The sequence below is a fragment of the Mchenga conophoros genome, linkage group LG12 (assembly GCF_057382185.1).
Source record: "Mchenga conophoros isolate Kocher_MC1m ecotype Shallow Benthic linkage group LG12, M_conophoros_male_GT1.1, whole genome shotgun sequence".
Lineage (NCBI taxonomy): Eukaryota > Metazoa > Chordata > Actinopteri > Cichliformes > Cichlidae > Mchenga > Mchenga conophoros.
In genome coordinates this window covers 34,660,786-34,682,747 of record NC_140537.1, presented here as the reverse complement: position 1 = coordinate 34,682,747, position 21,962 = coordinate 34,660,786, and the positions used below count along the sequence as shown (strand labels likewise).

General features: G+C 39.3%; 1 protein-coding gene, 1 non-coding gene and 1 pseudogene across 3 annotated transcripts; all 3 read left to right on the top strand.

Moving 5' to 3' along the window:
• Positions 1–1,247: 1,247 nt before the first annotated feature.
• On the top strand, positions 1,248–1,319 carry trnac-gca (transfer RNA cysteine (anticodon GCA)). The gene has a single exon. It is a non-coding gene; the product is annotated as a tRNA-Cys (tRNA).
• A 5,465-nt stretch (positions 1,320–6,784) lies between these two features.
• LOC146563105 (uncharacterized) lies at positions 6,785–12,765 on the top strand. The gene is made up of 8 exons (XM_085295488.1): positions 6,785–7,169; positions 7,656–7,927; positions 9,144–9,297; positions 9,380–9,626; positions 10,277–10,377; positions 10,562–10,712; positions 11,784–11,889; positions 12,632–12,765. The coding sequence occupies exons 1-7, from the start codon at positions 7,102–7,104 to the stop codon at positions 11,859–11,861; spliced, it is 1,071 nt and encodes a 356-aa protein (XP_085151614.1). The 5' UTR covers positions 6,785–7,101; the 3' UTR covers positions 11,862–11,889; positions 12,632–12,765.
• A 191-nt stretch (positions 12,766–12,956) lies between these two features.
• Positions 12,957–21,857, top strand: LOC146563104 (glutathione S-transferase theta-1-like; annotated as a pseudogene). The gene is made up of 8 exons (XR_014894722.1): positions 12,957–13,851; positions 14,340–14,427; positions 14,752–14,904; positions 15,448–15,624; positions 16,392–19,004; positions 19,730–19,887; positions 20,380–20,440; positions 21,378–21,857. The product of XR_014894722.1 is annotated as a glutathione S-transferase theta-1-like (transcript).
• Positions 21,858–21,962: the final 105 nt, after the last annotated feature.

Here is a 21,962-nt window from a genome sequence, read left to right as displayed (position 1 = left end):
TTTGATTTGTCTTGACTTGACAGTCTTGAAACCCCAAACTTGGAAACTCGCTGCTAAGAACCTTTTGAACTTGGGTAACTGTGTGTGTGTTCCTGCATGCCACATTAGACTCAGTGAGTTGAGAAAACTCTTCCTGTTGGTTTCAGGTGATTGAAGGGAAGCAGGGTGTGACATTATGCACCAGTGCTGTTTCCTTCACGGCTACTGAAAGTTTGATCTTACATTTTGGAAACTATTTCCTGTATTTTAGGTAAATTAAGCGCAGCTCACGAACTCCCCTGAAGGTGTAAAATGAGCTGTGATGCCTGCAGCTATGCAAATGTCACAGATAGCAAATCATGAAGGAACATTTCAGCTGTGTGATAACTCAAACAGGCTCCAAAAGGATCCTTTAAAGGTTGATCGTATTCTGTTCTTCTTATCATCTCCGTATCCCGAACCAACAGTGGCTCTATTCATACTGAGGTTGTGAGCTTCATTTTATCCAGACTTTATCCCACGTCACTCAAACACATGGCGTCTCCCTCGAACTTTAAATAGTGTTTTAGCCCTGCAGCCACTCGAACACCTTGTAGATCAGACAAAACAACACCAAAGGCGAAACGTTTCAAGATGCTGCGCTCAGCACAACAAGCTATCCAAACTTCAATCTTTTAATTAAACACTTTTGCACGTTTAACAATGTTCTATAAATATGTCCCACAAAGTGACTTCTTTTACAGTCATGTCTTCAAACACATATTTATGGGAAAGTCCCCTCATTTTGCTTTACTTTTAATATAATTCAAGCAATCTTTTGTTTTTATTACAGTTTATTGGACCTAATGTTGTCTTACCTATCCGTGTTTTTATTTTGTAGCTTCTGTAAAGCATTTCATGATGTGGATTTACAAAAGTACTATATAAATACAATCATCTGGTGGGTGTGCCCTAGTAAGTACACCTTCCTAGTACCTTGTTGGATCCCCTTTTGCTGTCAGTGCTGCCTTTATTCTTTGTGGCACAGAGAGAACAAGGTGCTGGAAACATTCTTTGACGATATCTGCAGAGTGTGGGAGGTCTCTGGTTCCCCTGCTCAAGAATTAAATACAGAAACGTGACAAGTTAAAGGAAAAACGTGGCTACAGTCAAGCAATCTGCTGTGCTGTGTTTGCATTTTGCTATTGTGGAATTGGGTCTACTTGTCAGTTTAATTGAAAAGTTCATAAACCAGTGGGTGGTGTTATGCAGGCAAAAGACCAGAATGTGGGGGTATAGCTCAGGGGTAGAGCATTTGACTGCAGATCAAGAGGTCTCTGGTTCAAATCCAGGTGCCCCCTTCTATTTTCACTGTTACTAATATACACAGGCCAGAAATTGTACTCAAGTGATAGTAGCACTACCTCGACGTAGTTTTTACTCAAGTAAAAAGTAGCCATCCAAGAAATTACTCAACTAAGAGTTAAAAAGTATTGGGTGAAAAAGGCTACTTGAGTACTGAGTAACTGATCACAACATCTGATTTAATGTTTAAAAATGAGATATTCAGACAGACAAAAATATGTAGTTTAATACTGAAACGCAAAATGAAAATACTACAGATAAATAAGATGATTACAAATTAATAAATCTCAGCAGAGGAAACACTTTTCCAAATCATTATGAAACTAATATTTAGAGAAGGTAATATAAATATATGTTAGAATAGAGTAAAGTACTTCAAGTGACAATACATGGTGATACTTTACTTCTCCAAAGGGCACGACAGGCTCAGCAGATAGAATAACATTAAAACACTGTAGGTTTGAGTCTGTGTCTCATGCATTTATGGTTAAAATGTGTTTATTATTCTATAGAGTAGCAAGAATCTTTTCCCAAGTAAGAGTAGTGAGACTTCATAAAAGTCATTTTTTCTCAAAAAGTTACTCAAGTAAGTGTAACTGAGTAAATGTAAAATGTAAATAGTTGCTACCCACCTCTGCTAATATACGATCAGCACATGCTTCCGTCAAGATGCAGTGAACGAGCACCTAGCCTTCTGATAATAGAGTCAAATTCTGTCATTCAGGATGACAGAGCCCACATCCGTGTAGGCTCTTGATTTTCAAACATATTCTGTGCCCCAGAGAAGAAAGACCACACAGAGATAATGTAAGACAACGACTGTATGATGAGATAGGTGAGATTGAAGCTGGATACCACTGCGTTCAGAACGCAATGTTTGGTAAATTATGATACGCTTTAGGGCAGACCTAAATTGCGATTGAGAAGTTGCTGATAAGCTCACAGTGGTGCTCAGTGGGTCTGCTTGTCAGGTAAATTGAGATATTCACAAACCAGCAGGTGACATAATGGGCACAGTCTGTCTCTTATACAGTGTTTTGTTTTCAAAGTGGCTTGAAGGAGAGAGGGAGTATAGCTCAGTGGGAGAGATTTGACTTCAGATCCAGAGATCGCTGGATTAAATCCAGATTCCCCTCCTGCTAGTTTCCCTGCTGCTCACATGGGTATCAGCGCATCCCTTTTCTTAAACACAGGCGTGCTGTGGGGGACCGTCCCAGCTGACACAGGATGAGAAGCTGCAAACACTCTTTAGCTCATCAGTCGGACCTCTGGAACAGACAAAAGACCTCCTTTGTGCATTATGCCCAACATCCACCTATCTGTCTGTCTCTTCTGTCTCCATCAGTCTCTCTGATGGAGACATTTAGTGAAAATGCTTTAAAAAACTGTGATTCCTTGTCTTGGTTCTTGTTGGAAGTCGATGAACAAGGGTTGTTTTAAATTGTGAATCATGCAAAACTGCTTGAATCCAGCAGGCTGGTGCTGGAGTCTACAAGGTCCCTCCTAAGGAGCTTCATTAAAACATTTCATGGCTGTTTGGTGCTTTAGGGTGGTTTGGTAGTTAGATAAATTGTTGGGTCACAGCTTTAGCTCATGTGTCCATCAACTTCCACATGCTCTCGAGCTGAACACTGAGCTATTATTCTGCAGAGTATAAATCCTGGTCATGGACAGAAAAGTCGCCTCTCTTTTACAGCAACATGCGGGTGTAGAGTTCTGACATGTGATATATGAGGTAGAGCTGCAGCATCTACTGGCTTTAGATTTATATCTATCTGCTGACCCGCTTATAAAGTTCTTCTCAGATCAACTCTTCCACATTGGAGGCATACTCTACCCGTCATTCTTAATGAAGTCAAATCATCCGCTTCCTGTCGCTATGACGCTTCCTGTTAAAAGTCCCTGAACAAAGTTTAGCCGCTGTCTGAGAAATCCATCTTTCATGTGGCTGGTTATAGGTCCGTGTCAGCCGCACTTCTCAAAACAAAGAGCACATGTGTCCATTTAATGCAAACCAGACCGTGGACTGACTGGGCGGAGAGCTATGAAAAATTGCTCTGAAGGGGGCTAGAGAGGACGCGGTGGGGGTTATTAGTGGGTTCGAAGGCATTAAGCCTCGTTCCCTCGTTTTGGCGTGACCCCGGCCGACCCGTGGCAGCCCTCGCCACAACAAAAGGGCCAAAGAGGTGAAAGCAGAAAGGAAGGAGATCAAAACGGGGAGAGTAAAGTGTTCTGCTGCTGCTAATCTTTGATTTCCATTTAAGGATGTTTGGTTTCAGCATCCTTTGCAGTCAAATAATGGGTTTTCCCATTATAAGTTTACATCAGCAAATGTCAGTTTCCTGTAATTTCTGGGATGAAAAAGAAGTTTGAGCTTGTGGGTGTTCAAGACCTTTGATTGCTAGAATGATTGAAATCTGCAGTGGATCTAAGCAAGGCCACACAGTTGAATTAAACCTTACTTTCCTTTGGAAGTGGCGTTATAGTGGCTCTTTTGGTAAAAGTACTAATGCTAGTAAATGGTGACTCAACTGGTTTTGACTACAACTTCTTTACTCTACTGCAACACTTCATACAACTTGTTCCACTCAACTATTCACACAAGAAATTTTGTACACCTAAGTGTTTTTGATCTAACATTCACACTTGGACAAATGAGTCAGGAGCAATTTGGGGTTCGGTGTCTTGCCCGAGGATACGCTGGCATGCCAGGGATTGAACCACCAACCCTCCAAGTAATGGATGCCCTCCTCTACTTCCTCATCTTCAGCAGGTTTAGCTTCCAGTGAAGCATATACAAAACAACAACAAAACTATATGTTTTTTAACTTTTTGAAAACATTCTGACCTCAGGGTCCCATTTCAATACTTTTCACATCATACACTTCTCTATTTTTATTTTTTACTTTTATTGACTTCTTTGTGAAAATATGTTTGATTGTTCTGCGATGTGTTTGCTTTTTATTTATCAGATTTGTTATTTTCAGGAACAGACTGTGTTTGTGTTTGTTTTAAAAATAAAACACGTTTCACAACAGAAGTGATGCTTTTCAGTTTGACACTTCAAAGAAGGCCTTTTGTAGACGGCTCAGTTTATCAACCGCTTCTTTCTTTCTTTCTTTCTTTCTTTCTTTCGCTGAAGTGGTGAACTTGTAAACCAATGTTACAATGAACGTTAACAAATGTTCAGCTTTAGGTGTTTTTTAAAAATGAAAATTCCTCTCAAATTATCAAAATGCACACAGGAAGGTTGTTGGTAAGTAACTCTTAAAACCTGGTGAGTTTGAGAGTAAAAGAAATTAATAAAGTGAATTGTTGTTGTTTTTTTTACACATATGTGTTGATTCCAAATATTTTAAGATTTTTCCCACTTGGAGGTTTGTTTTCTGAGAACGTGAAAGAATTCAGGTCAAGTATTGGAAAGATGGAATTTGTATACTTGTACAAAACAAAACAGAAAGATAACAGGTTGAAACACAGGAGCAGAACTGCATATTACAGGAAGAGGTGGCGGTAAAGCCAAAAAGCCCAAGAGGGAAATAACTAAGACAGCAATAAATTTAGACTTAATTTAAGGATGGATTTCTTCCTTATAACACTTCCTTGTAGACCTGTCTGAGCACCATGCCTCCTTCAAGCTCTCCAGCTACTGTTTCATATACGTACCATATAAGCTGATGTGCAGTTTATGTGAAAAGCTTCAGTAATGACTTTGTCATGACTTTCACTGCTTCTCTTGACTGCCATTTGTCAGGGATGGTTCAGAGAGTTGAAATAGCAAGCCGGAAGTACTTTCATATCTTTTTATGGTGTTTGCCTCTTTTAGAAACATCAGTAAACTTTATTTTCAGACCCCAGGGTGGTTGTTGGGTACCATCAGTGTTTGAGGAGACAGAAAACTAATCATCTGGAATGTCATCAGCTGATAATGATCCATGAAAGTCCTGAAACGTTAACAAAGGATTCCCAGTTCCAGTAATAGTGCACTAACGTTTAAAGAAAGGCTCATTTTGGCTCAGTCATCAAACTATTTCCTAAATATGTCCAAATATTTGCTTCCAGCTTAACATGCACACAAACATGTTGTGAATACAAAGGGGAATAACGAGGATCCCAGCGTCTCTGCTGACCTCTGTTGGTGGTGACTTGGAAATGCAACCAACTGGAAAATATCTCTAAAAATACCCACTTAAATCTCCCTTTGTGAGACAGTCACACCAATTGTCTTCAGTCTTTCCTACAAAATGTTAATGGATGAGTGATTAATGAGTACACAACCAATCTAATTAACTGAGTCATACAGTTAAGTCTATAATTTGTTGGATAACTACACAATTGTGTAGTTTTGTCTGTACAGACTTTAGAGAAACTGATCAGGAACTGGACTCATTTTATACACAGAGCCACATTTTCAGATCCTCAAAACTAATTAGACAACCAATCAACAGGCAGTTTCAGGTGAGGCCTCTTTCTTCATTTCAAACAAATAAAGTAAACATGATGTTTGAGCTTGATTCAAAGTGCTGAGTTTAGAGTGTAAAGCTTTTCTCCGTGATTTTAAATATGAGGATCAAAGAGAGACAAAAACAACATCTACTGCTGAGGAGGTCGGCATGTCATCATCTTGGGTTCACAACAAGGTGCAAACCACTGATTAAGTTCAAGAACAGGAAGGACAGGTAAGATAAGACAGAGATTAGCCACCTCATTGCATTTCCAATCATAGGACAGACCTCGACAATAAATCAAGTCAATCTGACATACTGTCTGACCGTATATGTGTGTTTTATTCTTCATATCTACAATTTGATGTGTAAGTGTAGTTATTACCAGAGTCTAACTACTATTATATCATCCATGCAGCAATATCTGGGCTTATTCTTCTATTTTGAGTTGGCTGTTATCCATCCACACTAGGAATGGGAAACCTTTAATTTCAGTGTCTATGTGACATGGTGTATTCGAAAACAATCAGCGATGGAGAGGAAAGGAACAAAAACAGGATGAAAAAACAAAAGAAAACACATGTGAACTCAAATCCATCCAAATATAAAAGGAATAAACTAAAGAAAAAGATGACATCAGCAGCTTAAAAGCATAGATGTTAAAGATAAACTGCAGTCACTATGTATTGTATGTATAATCAACTAATGATGATCACAGTGTTGGCACTGTTTCATGGGGGTTTGTATTGCTTTATAAATATTACAGTATGGAAAAGAAATTTATATAACACAGAAAAAAGTTAATTTATAATAAGTATAAAATAAAACAGGAATTTTAAAATAAATTTTTCTTATTTAAGAAATATGAAAATCTTACATATATTTCTATATAAATTTTAAACTAGAAATAATAAAAGGCTAAATCCTCAAAATAATAATATAAATAAATAAACGCAACCACATAATATTGAAGTTAGATTGTGAAAACTGATCTGACAAACGGTCCCTGAAAGCATCACTCGATTATAACAACCTATTCCTTTTCTTCTTCGTTTTTTTTTCTTTTGAAAAACACCATAAACTGGAATGAAGATATGCACAAAGAAGAAAATGCCACTGATATCGGATAAAATAGATAACATCGATTTAATAATATTTAATGTTTAATTAAAGAGTAAAGTTTGACTTGAGAACTTCCGGAGCGGTCAGTTCCTTAGTAACAAGGACAGTAGCCAAACGGTTTGTTTGCAGTTATCGTTTTCTGCTTAAACTAGTTAAATAACTAATAAAACCGGAAAATACACAGGAGAAAAAAGCAAGCACAGCAGATAAAATGGCTTCCGATAAAGAAATGGCCTCATATTTGAAACAAATTCGATATCTAGAGGAGCAGCTGGATAGGTAAGTCTATTTCTCTTTAACTTTTATCGAAATAAATCCGTAAGAGTTCATTTATACAGTGAAATATGAGTGTAATTGTATCTTTCTTTCCCACTTTTAACATATTAATGTTAATCTTATCAAAAACACTTTGAGCTTTTCCCTTCAGTATTGTCTACTTGCCTAACCTAAATCTCGAAATTTAGATTATTGGGAAGCAAATAGTGTAGTATGCAAATAAAATTGAGAGAATACTATATTTACGTTAAATATAACAGAGAATTAATTTAAAGTGCAGTACCAGGCAACAGTCTTGAGGCACCGCCCCCATTTCTTTAAGTGTTGCCTTCAAGGAGCCAGTTCTCCTTGTAAATGTTTTTAAAGCGGCCTTGAGCAACAATTAAGTGAACAAGTGAATGCAATGATGCACACTGTATGTATAACAAAGGTCAAACTAGATTCTTGACTCTAATCCCTGAGCTTGCCGTGTCCCTCTTCAACCTGCAGCTGTCGGCCTAAACGAGAGCAGATGGAGAAAGAATACCAGGAGCTCGTCTCTGAATTCGCCGTGCTGCAGGAGGACTCAAAAATCCAGACTGGTCACCTGAAACGCATCCTGACTGCAAAAGAAAAGAAGGTGTCTGAGTTGTTGGAACAGCTGGAGAATGAGCATCAGGAAGCCAAACGCTACAGAGACAACCTGATGCCACAGCACAGCAAGGAGATGCAGGAGATGCGTGAGCGGATTGAAAAGCTCAAGTCAGAGAACAAGATAGAGGGTGAGAACATTTTGACAGCAGCACCAATAGGAAAAAAGCAAATTATCAATGAGACCAAAAAGATTATTTGATATTCTTACAAATTAATTCTTCAGTACCTGAAAACAGGACAGGAAGCACATCAGAGCACTTCCTGGGTTTACACTGTTGTTGTTTGAGGAGCTCTTTGAAAAGGGAAAGATAACCATGTGCACTCATCAGCCACATTATTAGGTACACATCTGCAGCTGCTTTTTAACACAAATATCTAATCAGTCACTCGCATGGAGGTGACTCAGTGCATTTAGTATTCACTGATTTGTTGTTGCGATGTCAGAATGATTAACTCTAGTTCAGTCTCTCTCCACACAGTAAGCAGACTTTTCCACACACTCCGTGAGGCGTCATCTAACCATCATGGCCAAGATGACCGACTGAAAATCAAACCGAGCACATAAATGGGGAACAAAGGGGATTTAAGTGACTTTGAATGTGGCGTGGTTGTTGGTGCCAGGTGATCTGGTCCCAGTATTTCAGAAACCGCTGATGTCCTGGGATTTTCCCCACACAGCTAATACTAGGGTTTACGGAGGATCGGCTAAAAAAGGGAAAATATCCAGTGAATTCTCTGGGAGAAAATGCCATGTTGAGCTGATAATAAGGCAAAAGTAACTCAAATAACTACTCAGCAGAACCGAGGTATGCAGAGGAGCATCTCTGAATGCACAGAACTTCGATGATAGCAGATGAGCTACAGTTGAGTCCATGCCACGAAGAATTAAGGCATCGCTTAAGGCAAGAGGAGTTTAATCCGAGTATTAGCAAGGTGTAACTAATGAAATGGCCGGTGTGTGCATGTACAAACGTTGGATACGTATAGATGCAATAACTTAGTAAAGGGCTGTTTACAGTGTGATGTCAAATAGAGAAATTTAGAATAAAAATAAAATGTAAGAAGCAGTGAGGACAGTGTGGTCACAGTCCCCACTGAACAGGTGGTGCTTACACACTGTTTCAAACACCTTCGAGTGGAGCGTCATCTCTTCTCTAGCTCAGGGAGACATATTTCGTTACGTCATTAAATCCCAAACCTTAGAAACGACTAAAAATAGCACTATTGTTTAACAATGAACCACAGGCTTAGTTTCAGAATCAACTTTTTAGATTTCCTTACCTGGATTACCCAGCATGCATCAATAATCTCTTTGCTACCTGTACACTCCTCTCCTCCCCTCAGTGAAAAAGTTGGAGCAGCAGAAGAAGGACCTGATTTCAGTGAACTGGCGTCTGTCTGCCATGGAGTCTCTGTGGAAGCAGCTGGAAAAACAGAAGGAAGAGCATGACATTGCCACCAAAACAGTGAAGGTGGCAGAACAGGTGGAGATGGACAGGTGAAGTCCAGTCAGGATCTCACTGTTTCTTCACAACAAGCAATAAATATTCATCCATTATTCTCTCTCGTCCACTCACCAGGAAAGTTGAGCGATTGCAGAGCATCGTGGAGCCTACTGTAAAGCTGAAGACTGAAAAAATACTTACGAAAAACAGGGCTGAGCACGAGGAGCGGCTGGAGCAGCTTCACTTTCTGAAGAGTGAGCTGGTGCCCCTGCAGGAGGACGTAGACGCCATGCAAGCCAGACAGAGGGATCTTTGTTCTGAACAAGATGAACTGGAGAAAGATTTCATTAAGATTATTCAGCAGAAATCCATCCTCAAGAAGGTGAGAGGACAGTTGTTCGTGACAGTAATGTCACCTCACTAAGAAGCTGGATGTTTCATATTAAAGCGCCTTCCAAGTGTTCTCAGGAACTGCGGACAGCTCACAGCAGCTTCCCCGAACGGGTTTGAGACTGAAAGTTTATATAAATCTACTCAGTTTCAGTTTTTTTTAAAAAGACAGTCAACTGATGAGAGTGATTTTAAGTTGGACTGAAAAAACAAACTTATACCTATCATTCAAAGTTGCTGCTTCCCAAGAAGTTAGCAGTATTTTTGAGATTTTTGAGAATTCGCAGTATTTTTTATTACATTTTTTTTCTCTACATCAAATAAGAAATGAACAGCGCATGTCTTCCATTTCCTGTGAGGACCAAGCACTGGTCTCAGTGTTTTGCACTTACACATATACTTAAAGATATCTGTTTTAGTGTCGAAGGTCAAACCCAAGAAGAAGATGGAAAATTGATGTTTTATCTGATAGGATGTATGAAATCATTATGTTTGCAGCTTCTGCAACGAGAACGCCTGAAATATATCAGCTCCCAGCATTGAGCTTGATATTGTTTATGACTATGAAATAAAAGTAACATTAAATATCATTAATTAAAGCACAATTATCACTAAAATCATTCACTGTCTTCCATTTTTCAGAACGTACATGAGCTAAGAGAACAGTGCCAGCAGTTGACTACAGAGCTGAAGGACTGTACGCTGGATAAGCTGCGCACACTGGCTAAAATCAAGACTCTCAGGTAGAAGACAAATGTCTTTTTAAATGTCCACAGAACAGGATCAGACACATATTTATTTTAGTACCAACTGACAGACTTACATTAAAAGAAAAGATTCAGGCTATTAAACACATTTTCAGCTCATCTCTCGTCACACATTTAAACTGAGCTACGCTCTAACCGAGTGTTTAACCGTTGTTTTCAGCCAGAGTCTGTCTTTAGTGCACGAGGAGTGCCGTCAAAAATCAGCCAGGATAACTTCACTCTCAGACCAGATCCAGAAAGTCAGGTGCAAGAATTTGAAGCTGGAGGGTGTCAAGCAGGAAGCAGCCATCATTCTCGGACACATCCTGTCGGTAAAACACAGTCAGGGTATCAGTGCCGCTGTTTTAGTGCCCCTGGAAACTCAAATTCTGGATATGTGTGGCAGCTGCAGGGCAGGAAAATATTGGTTACTGTCCACGAGAGCTGCGTTTGTTCAAGAGAAGGCAAACATCCCATTTATATTCTTAACACACGCATCAAGTGGTGCAAGAGTTGTAGACAAAGTAAAGATTTATATTCAGAACTTATAATATTTTCTTTATTTTCAGAGTATTTGTTTGTAAATTAAAGACAGATGTCACGAAGACAACAAATGATGGTTTCTTTAAAAACATTTGAATTTGCAGCGTTTCTTTTGAAAGGTTGGAGAATGTCATGTTTACAGGTAAGTTTAAAATGTCAAGTTGTCTTTTTGCCTCCCAGAGGAGAAAAGTAATAATAATAATGGACTGGATTTATATAGCGCTTTTCAAGGCACCCAAAGCGCTTTACAACACCACTATTCATTCACTCTCGCATTCACACACTGGTGAAGGCAAGCTACGGTCGTAGCCACAGTTGCCCTGGGGCAGACTGACAGAAGCGAGGCTGCCATATCGCGCCATCAGCCCCTCTGGCCAACACTAGTAGGGTAAAGTGTCTTGCCCAAGGACGCAACGACCAGGACAGAGAGCCCAGGGATCAAACCGGTGACCTTTCGGTTACAGATATGCTTCCCAACCCCCTGAGCCACAGTCAAACAGAAAAATATCAAACATTATCTTAAAAACACACAAGACATGGTTAGACTTTAGTAAGAGCTGAAATACAGCAGTAAAAATGGAGTAAAACCTACAGTTTGAAGAAAAAAATGAACTATATTTATAAGCTCATGCTTACTCACTTGTACCTGCACCTCCTTCCTGATTTAATGCATTAGCATATCCACTACTGAGAAGGATTAACTATAATCTGTTAGATTCTCACAAATGTACTGGGTAGTCGTTTTAAGAATATTTAATATTCAACTAGATCAGATATTTGAGTAAAACTTTCTCTATGCCTCTGTCCACTGAGATGTCTGTCAGTCATTATCAAAGCTTTGCATTTTCTGTCATCTGCAGGATGCAGAGAAGTCGTCTGAGAATCAGTGGAAGGTGCAGAGGCTGCTGGAGATCCTGGAGAGCACCGCCGTGCTCTGAAGATGACCTCTGGCCTCATGCCAGTCAGGTACTGGAACCGCTCTTCACTGGATTGTGTGTCATACTCTCATGACTTGTGAAAACAACAGTGCGGACTCTGCTGGGAGCTGATCTCTTGTTTTCATTGAAGCTGTTTCCTCTCAGCAGCTCAGTGAGCTGGATCAGAGCCCTGCGAGGCCCGAGTCCTAACAGAGCCAGAATGGCTGTTAACACTTCTCATCAAAGTAGCTGAACAACAATGCATTCCTCACTAAATGAGGCTTCAAGTTTAACACACAGTAGAGTAAGCCAGTGTCCTGGGCCTCAAATGTTCTGCCCTTTCTGCATGAATGCCAGATATTTAGAAAAGTAGTTCAGCACCTAAATTATTTTCCTTTAAATAGGAATAAAGAGTGAAGGAAGAAGAACAAAAGGATGGGGCTATTTTATGGGTTGATCTCACTTAGAAGTGAATCTGCAGATGTTAAAAGACGACTGCAGACAAACCAAAGACCACTGAGTGGTAATATTACTTTGATGAATGTGGAAATAAGCAGCTGTTTGCTAACAAATTCCTCCTTCCAGTTTTATAACATGATACTTCTAATGTGGCCTTCCTAGTGTGTGCTGCACATATTTTGCATTTTTCTTTGACAAATAGTCAAAATGTGTTTTAGTCTCTGTAAACGTAAGGTGTTAACGTTCAGCAAAGAATCTTAAGGTAGTAAATGTAACATTCCTAATCTCGTCCTGTGTATGTGTGCAGCGTGTAAAATCTGTTTCTCCCTCAGGAATCAGACACAGGAGCTTCTGCAGAAAGCTGAACAAAATCCTGTCAAAAGTGAGGAAGAAAAAGTGGTTATGAGTCCGTCACCTGTGTGAAAATAAACATCTCTTTAAGCCTGTTCTGGTACTATTGCAAATGATCACCGTCGTTTTGCTACAGAACATTTACATTTACAGAAAGTTATGCGGGCGGTGTGGCGGCGTGGTGGTTTGCACTGTTGCCTCACAGCAAGAAGGTCCTCAGTTTCACTCCACAGTTTGGCTGGGGACTTTATGTGTGGAGGTTTGCAGGTTCTCTCCAGGTACTCTGGTTTCCTCCCACAGTCCGAAGACATACAATTAGTTGGGGTAGGTTACTGGGTGATTCTAAATTGTCCTCTAGTTTCAATCCCCACATGAAGCTGATAAGAGGATGGATGGATGTTCTTTTGAGTTCCCAACCATGAGTTGGTTTTTAGAGAGAAGAATATTCCCATGTTGTCCTTTCCTGGGACTCCTCCATGCAAAACGGCTTATAGATGCGTGACAACTGTGGGCTTATTAAGGCTGCTTAAACAGCCCGCTCCATATGACATCTCCCAGTGGTTATGTAGAAACCGTTAGCTGATGTGGCTAGCTTTGAGATCAGCTGATTTAACAGGAATGCTGCTGAGCTTTACTTTACAACCTTCTTGAGCCATAAATCACAATTAGCTTAATCAGTGGAGTTAAAGTTGTATACCTCATGGGTGATTTGTTCCAGCAGTTTATTTCAGTGAGTGGTTGCACAGAAAAGTGTTAAATCCAAATCTTCTAGCTTGAAGTTGTGTCAGGAACTTCAGTCGTAGGAAAACGGCTGGTATTATTATATAGTTGCTGCCCTGAAAATGTGCATCCGATTGCAAGCACCAGTAGGTAAAAGTGATAATCTCAGCATTTTTAAAAAATGGTGGCAAAGCTAAGGGCAAAGCTCAGCTCACTCTGTCGCAGTGACCTCCTGCTTTGAATAGCTGGCACCACTTAAAAGTCAGTGAGGTGTAGTGGAAGGAGAGGTGGAGTTCTGGACAGATAGAAGAGGAGTGAGAAAACAGAGGAAGGTCGGTGGAGACGAAACCTCTGCAGCCTTCACTCTCCGACATGATAGAGCTCTATCTCGACCTGATCTCGCCACCCTGCCGCGCCGTCTTCCTGTTTGCCAAAGCGCTCGGGATTCCCTTTGAGTTCAAGTATGTCGACCTGAATGCAGGTAATCTCACAGCAGCTCACTTTCTGCAGTAAAATGGTAATTATTATTTACAGTTTGGAGATTAACAGAATGCAACTGAACTTGGAAGTTTGCAGCTCTGCAACTCTACACAGAGACTCTTCAAGAGTTCAGGAGACTAAAATGTCCTGCATGCTTTTTCATTTGTACTGTAACCATTAACAATAACAAAAATGCTCCTTTGGGCTGCTTTTCTTTTTCACATTTCACCCAGAAAGCTAGATTTACATTAAGTCTTAATGCACAACTTTTCCTTTCCTGACTGTGTATAATGGAGACGTGCTGGGGAAAGAAAATTAAGAAAACTGTTTCAAAGCAGATACAAAGAAGAAAAAGGGGGGTTATGAGTCATTAAAACCATTGGCATTGAGACCAGTTTGACATTTTTGTCTTTATTATTTCTGCGTTCTCCACATGATGCCAACACAAACAACTTCAGCACGCCTGTGAATTTCACGTGTTTGTGTCAGGGCAGCAGTACAGCAGTGAGTTTGGGAAACTCAACATCGTGGTGAAGATTCCTGTCATGAAGGATGGAGGCTTCACCCTGTCAGAGAGGTACAGCAGGGCGTCGAGTTTCCGCTTAGCTTTGTTTCAAATAGTTTGATTCTTTTTCAAGCTGCTGCCTGAAGCTGCTTTGGGAGTCTGGTCGGTTCATTTGTTCACAGTAAGTTACTAATGATGAAGATCTAATGGTTTAATGCTGCTGTTAGTACTATTAACACTTAATAGTGCTATTATCAGAAAAACAGTAATGGATGATTCTGCAGTTAATTGAACAAAATGACCATCCAGCCACTCTGCGCTTCAGTTTTAGCAGAGTTTCTGTCACATTTCCTGTCGTTAAAGCATCATTAGTTTCTGTTCTGTCTTGTCTTGCAGTACTGCAATCCTGAAGTACCTTGTGCAGAAATACTCAGGGTCAGTGGCAGATCACTGGTTTCCTGCCGGCCTGCAGCAGCTCGTGCCAATGAAAACTTGTCCTGGCAGCACGCGAACCTCAGAGGTCACTGTCAAAAGGTCTTCCTGCTCAGGGTTCGTGTCCCAGTTTGACCAAGTGCTGCGTCCTCACATGACACGTTTCATCAGCTCATTTGCTAGATTAGTTCTTATCTGTAGCTGATTTTATAAGGTATATAATACTTAATATCCTTCTTCTCCTACTATTAATGTTGCTACAGTCATGTTAGCAGCTCTGTGAAGCTCTCCTTAAGCCCAACTGTTCTCTGAGGTTACAATAGAATAGAACAGAATACAATGGAATAGAATAGAGTAGAATAACCCTTTATTATCATAGTACACGTAAAATGAATTTGTGTCTGCTCCACACCAACTGTGCTGAAATAAAATATAAATAATAGTCAGGAGAATAATATACAAAATATATACAAAAACAATAGAAAGGTACACATTGGAGAACAAAAGATAACATACTCATATAATTCCTTACTATGTTTGTGTTTTATGTTGTCATATTTTGACCATGCTAACAAATACCTACTGGTCTTCCGGCCACTATAAGCTGCCACGCTGGATCCGTACTGCTGCTTACTGATCTTTGTGTGTCTGTTTGAGTAGACTCTGTTTCCGGTCATCATGGGTCTTGAAGTCCCGGAGGTGACCATGGATGCTGCTCTTGAAAATATGAAGCAGTCGCTCAACCTGTTGGAGGAGAAATTCCTCCAGAACAAACAGTTCATCCTCGGGGACAAAATCTCTGTGGCAGATGTGGTGGCTGTAGTGGAGATCATGCAGGTACCACAGCTTCTGTCATTACTTCTATTTGTGTTTCTTGATTAAGTTATATTCTTGGATTTGTGGTTTTTCATGGTTTGGATTTGAATTCCTGGTCTTTAGGTTTCTGTCTCTGTGCCTCTCCTGTGTTCCTTGCGTCCTAGTCAAGTTATGTTTTCATGTCTGTGCTTCTCCTTATTTCAGTGTCAAATCCGTGTCTCTGCGCCCATCTCGTGTTTCCTGTTTTACTTTGACAGTCTCGCGTCCTTTGTTAATGTTTTCAGTTTTTCTTCCTCCCCGTCTCGTTATGTTTGATTACTCCCAGCGGTGTCTCTTTCCCTCATTACTCCCTTGTGTATTTAAGCCCTGTGTTTTCCTTTGCCTGTTGTCGTGTTGTTCCATGTGCTGTAGGTGTCTCAGTTTTTCTGGTTTCTGTCATTCTTAGTTCTGTGATCCTCAAATCCTAGTGTTTAGTTCTTAGTTTCCATGTTCAGGGTTTTGGTTTGTTTTTTTTGTACGTTTATTTTGTGGAGGATTTTTCCAGCAAATAAAGCTGCTGTTTACGTTCCATGGATCCTTGATCCTGCATGCCACACAGCCACACATGACACCTTATTTCTCCCACATTTTCAGCCCAAGATGTCAGAGTTGTTTTTGTTGATGGCTACATGCTCAAAAGCTACATTTTAGGATCTAAATTATGTAAATAGGAACAAAAAGGTTTGAATTTTTGAACAGGAATAGATCCCACATACCAATAACTGCTTTTCTCAATGTGTGTTTTACAGCCTCTTGGAACTGGTGTAGATGGGTTTGAAGGCCGTCCGAAGCCAATTGCTTGGAGAGGGTGAGTGAAGGAGGAGCTCGGTGAGGAGCTGATGGACGACGCTCACAAAGCGCTCATGCAGTTGAGCGGCTTGCCAGAGAAGCTGAAGAGCAGCAGCGAGTTTCAGAAGTTCAAACTGAGACTTCAGAGGTTCTTCAACTGAGGTTTACGTGTACAAACAGACACAATAAATCTTTGACTGCCTGTTGTGTTGCATCTTAAAGTTTACTGCTGTATTTCTTTCATACATGAAGAAAACACGGGGAGGATTCTCTGTTTTGATTGATGAAATGGGTGAAAAACTGTGTATAACAAAGCCAGTAGTTAACACATTGTAGAGGGAAAAGAAAAGAAACTTGTATGTAGTAGTACAGCACACTCTCCCTGAAAATGACAGCACCATCAAGCAATGCAAGTTCATAACTTAATTGATCATTTACTGTAAATTTGACCATCTGTGATTTCTTAAGATAAATCTATTTTGGAGTCTGATGGCTCGTTATGGATGGCTGGACATGTTCTCTGCAAAGAAACTTCAAAATAATTATAACTTTCTCTATAAAGCATTTTTAAAATATGCATCCCGTCGCCCTGTTTCCATTCTCCTATGCAAACAGGGCAACAGCACAAACTGACACTCCTAAGATAGCCTATTAATTAACAATATTGCAAGACTTAAGGGATTACTGGTGAAAAAAGTTACAGAAAAACTTTATATATTTTATTTTATTTTTTTCAGTAGGCAACTGAAAACCAATCAACACCACGAAAATGGACCATATGACACGAGTCATCAAATCGCTGCAATGGCTCCCTGTGTATAAAAGGAGAGATTTAAAAGTCGTTCTAATAGTTTTACAGGCCATCAGGAACATGCTTAGGACGAAGCAAAGCCAAACTGCATTTAGTGTTCATGCTCCCCAGATGTGGAAAAACCCTTCACACCTGATGTGTGTGGAATCTGTTAGCTCATTGAAGTCAGGGCTAAAAATGTTGTTTCCTGCAACTTTTAGGTGATTTTTAACTTGTATTAATCATTAAGACAAAAAAACAATATTCTGTGTGTGTTTAACCTCCTAAGACCCGAACTCTTTGATGCCTTTTTAATTTCTCTTTGCTATTTGGGCTGATTGGGACCTGATGAATGTAAAGACAAAGAATTATGTTTTTACCTGATGTAGTCTCTGAGAAGAGTATATCAGGCAGGCCCTTGTAGAGCAAAATGTAGTATTGTGGTCTTTTATTTTTTTTAAACTTAGACAAAACAGACTACTGCCCACTGCATTTAGTTGATCCTATCACTCTTTTACATCTTGGGTGATTTCGTACTACTATGAGTGGATATGAGGTCTCACTTTGCAACGCTTCTCCCGCTCAGGACGATTATAATACTCAAAGGCCTTTATTCAGCATGTCTACTTCTGTGATGTAGACATACAAAGTCACAAGGGTAAATAGATCCACGTTCTGAGTTATATTTCAGCTTTTAGCATATATGTGTTTCATTGTTTCCTGGGAGAAGACCAAAATGTAACAATCAAATTCTTGGTTGTTTTGCAGTGAGGACAACGTTTCAGTTTGACAGTAGTTTTAACTCTTTTATCCAGTGATCTAATTTGAGTCGCTTATTACCAAAGCTGAGCAAACACTGCCATCTAGAGCACATGATTAAAAACAAACAAACCAAACAAAGAAGGCCTCAAAAAGATGTGCAAAAGTCTCAGATCATTTTAATATTGCATTTTAAACACTTAACATGTTTAACTTTAGCAAAATTAAAGCTCCTTAAGGGGAGAAAAAAGAAGCAATGATAGAAACCACCAGTTTCCACAGACAGCAGAGGAATTTATCATTACTGTGTTGAACTTTTAGGCTCAGCCTAAAAGTCATACATACATACATACATACATTGTTTCAGTCATACAGCTCTGCAGCTCTGTGCTAATTTCAAGGTTGTTTCAGTTCATCTGTGAATCAAAAAGGTCTGAAAGGTTTAAATGAATGTTAACCTCCTGCAGGCATTTGGAGAGGATCATGTGTGAAGTCTGATGTGTGAGGAAAAAAAAAGAAGTTTCTGTGTGGTGTGTGATAGAACTGTGTTAAAATGTGTTAATGTGTTAAAAGCAGGTTGAAGACGGCTCAGAAACATTTGAAGATTAAAATTCAGCATTATGGCTGCTGGTGGTTTGTAAAGCCTCTACTCAGCTGTATTTTTGTTACTAATTTATGTTTGTTGTTGTTTAACACAGATTTCAGAAGAGCAAATATGCTTAATAGTTTAACTAGATTTCATTTGTCAGTGTGGGACTGCTGAGTCACCTGAAGAACTCATTTCATTCATTCTCCACATGATGTTCATTTACAGAAATGTTTCACAGGAACTGATTTCTCCCAAAGGTTGAACTAGTGTGTTTCCATAGATTACCTCTGTATGAATGTACTTCTTAAATGAAGGCAAGTGTTTGTCCTTTTTTGTTCCTCAGGTACAGTACGTGATATCAAGGGCAGGCGGTCAACACTGGGGGTAGACAAGAAGCAGACGTACTTCCAAGAGGGAGCTGCAGTGAGGTCAGAGGTCAGAATCTGAAACAGCTCAGGTTTATATTTTAGAGGTTATAAAAAATCAAAATGTATTTATAAAGAAACCTTTAAATAATAGTCATAATTATGATTATTATAAGAAATATCAAACATTTAAGTGGATTTTCTGTTACACATATTGTGTTAGCCCTGCAATAAACTGGCAGCCTGTCTTTGTCCTGTATCAGCTGGGATAGGCTTCATCCTCCCGCAACCTTGAATTGGATACATTTTATTCCAATTATGTAATCTGATCATTTACAAACTCAAGGTTTATAATCAAAATGTAAGTAATAATTATAAAATGGGAAAGCAGAAATAAGTGTGACATAAATGTAAATGTGTTAGCTGACATAGAGGACAGCTACATGCAGTCTGAAAAACCTTTGTTGTCAAGTTTGCAGGTATATCAGCACGAGACATTCTTACATAGAAGAGACATTAAAGTCTCTGACTCAGTGAAGCATTATTGGTCCCGTCTGTTTGGATAAATATAGTAAGTTGATGTATGTGCATTTATTGACACATTTTCTTAAGTGCTTATCCAGTTCAGGATCACAGTGGAGCTGCAGCTGGATATGTTCACTAAATAAACCTTACAAAAGTTAACAATAAACCTGCATCCATGTACGTTGTTGTCCACAGGATGAAAAAATCAAACTGGAACACTGTGGAACATGTTAATAAATGTTTGTGTGTTTATGCCTGTGTCTTTCACAGGAGGCGCTGGAAGGTTTCCCTAATAGTTCCTGGTGAATCAAAGCAGAACCATAAAGGTTGCTGGACTGCATGATGGCCTTACCCCTGAGCAGTCATCCTGTTAAAGGAGGAACCAGTTAGAAGCTGTTTTCAAAGTAGCTGAGCAGATTTCATCTCAAGTAAGCGATTAATTCAATTCAATTTTATTTATATAGCGCCAAATCACGACATAAGTCGCCTCAAGGCGCTTCATAGATACAACTGTTTGTTCATCTGTTCCGCCACTTAAAGAGCATTTAAGGACGTCTTTTGAGTGTCCAGTTGAATTAATTCTACTGGCTCTCATGGTCATTTGTTATTATAGACATATTTTTCATGTTCATCCAGCTATTTAGTAAATTCTATCTATTTAGTAATATCCGTCAGCTATAAAATGTAATATAAATATAAAAATATCTAAATATCTCCTGCCCTTTATATTTTAATGATGTAAGTCTGTTATCGTGTTACATTAGCATTCCTCACATATCAATGAGATGCTGTACAGTACAATCCTACTGACACAGCAGAGGGATAACGACAGCTATTCAACATCGTTACACGACACATTCGAGCTGCACGACGCAGACAAAGTGACTAAATCATCTTTTTGTGGTTTATTGTCTTCAAAGCAGCAGACAAAGCTGATGGCAGAAGATGTCAGAGAAGAACTTCAGGCCGTGGACTGAAAAGGTCTTTTTTTCTTGTTATCAAAGACATTTGGAGTGGCAGCTTCTGCAACTGGTTGTGCTAAAGTAAAGCTTACAGTCTAAGAAATCACAGTGTTGATATTCAGCACAAAGAGAAAAGCTCACTTGTTTGAATTTATTTACAATCATAGTTTTATAAATTCTGACTGTAAACAGCTTTTACAGCTTTGATATTGTTTGACACTCGATATCAGGTGATAGGGTTTAATTTAAAGGTTTCTATTTCCCAATGAGCCATTTACACTGATCAGTGTCAGTTTAACTGTAACACATTCATTATTTAGATTCAACAGAGAAATAACTGAATGTAAAAAATGGCAGCCCTCAGGCAGGTTTATAGAGATATATGCATGCATTATGAAATTTATGTATCCCAGATAATTGTTATTCATCTAGTCATGGCAGACCTACCTCTTCCTCCCAAGTTAACTGCAACCCAAAATAACTAGTGGGGCTATTTACACACTCACAACCAGTGTGGGGTAAAAAGAGCCACCAAAAAACTGTCAGCCACAGATGTGCTAGAAGAGTTAGAAGCTCTACTTATGGAGAAACTTTCTAAGTCTAACAGGGGACAGGTACTCCTGCCCAAGTAACATGATATAACCCCACATACAGCCCAGCCATAAAATGAACCAAGTTAAAGACAGCATGGGACCAAATGCATGTAACCAGCCTGCACCCACCTGACATTTCTTCCTCCTGAATTAAATGAATGAAGGGATGAAAGTTAAATGACTACAAACCTAAAGCCACTAGTTCCCACACTGGAGCTCCCTGACACTGTGTGTTAACTGTATTTAGCTTGTATCAACAGTTGTAACAGGCTAAGCCACCTGAGACGCTGCATTGAATTTGTTCCTGTCTTACTGGTTTCAGCTGACTGGTTTCAACTCAGATATTCTGCTTTTTCCTTTCAGTAGATCAAAGCAGCTCGTGCTCCTTCTGCTTCCAATTTAGAAGAAGAAGAAGAAGGCGAAGGCTTCAGCGAAGTGGGGTTCATGGTCTCAGTGAACAGTCACGGTCACACACTGCATGTGGTTTTAAAAGCAACATGTCTGTTCACCACAACAATGGAGATGTGTAATATTAGTGCAGCTACGGTTTGTTCTTGAACATCAGTTCTGTTTTCTACTTTGATCACTTAGACCAAAAAAGTGTTGTTTTCAGATTCTTTCTTTTACATCTATTAACCACCTGCTCATTTTTTTATTACAATTAGTTTCACATAAATGTTAGTGTTTCCTTTATGATCTTTTAATGCTTACACTACACTGTACACATTAGAGACATTTCTGTTACCTGTTTCTGTTGACTCAGAGTTGTGAAATGTTCTTTTATTTGATACACAATATGAAGTTCATAATTTTCTTACAAATAAAACTAATGACAAACATGAACATCTGTGCTTATTTCTGAGACATGAGTTTTTGAGTGTGTTCATATTTAGACAGTGTGCATCTGTCTGCTGAAACTGTAATGGTGAACCTGAGGTGATGGTCAAC

What these genes read in the sequence shown, in the direction of transcription:
- LOC146563105 (XM_085295488.1), top strand. Translation starts at nt 7,102, where the DNA reads ATGGCTTCCGATAAAGAAATGGCCTCATATTTGAAACAAATTCGATAT. An exon ending in GTCAGAGAACAAGATAGAGG is followed by an intron (nt 7,928 to 9,143) that starts GTGAGAACATTT and finishes TCCTCCCCTCAG; the next exon opens with TGAAAAAGTTGGAGCAGCAG. An exon ending in GAACAGGTGGAGATGGACAG is followed by an intron (nt 9,298 to 9,379) that starts GTGAAGTCCAGT and finishes TCCACTCACCAG; the next exon opens with GAAAGTTGAGCGATTGCAGA.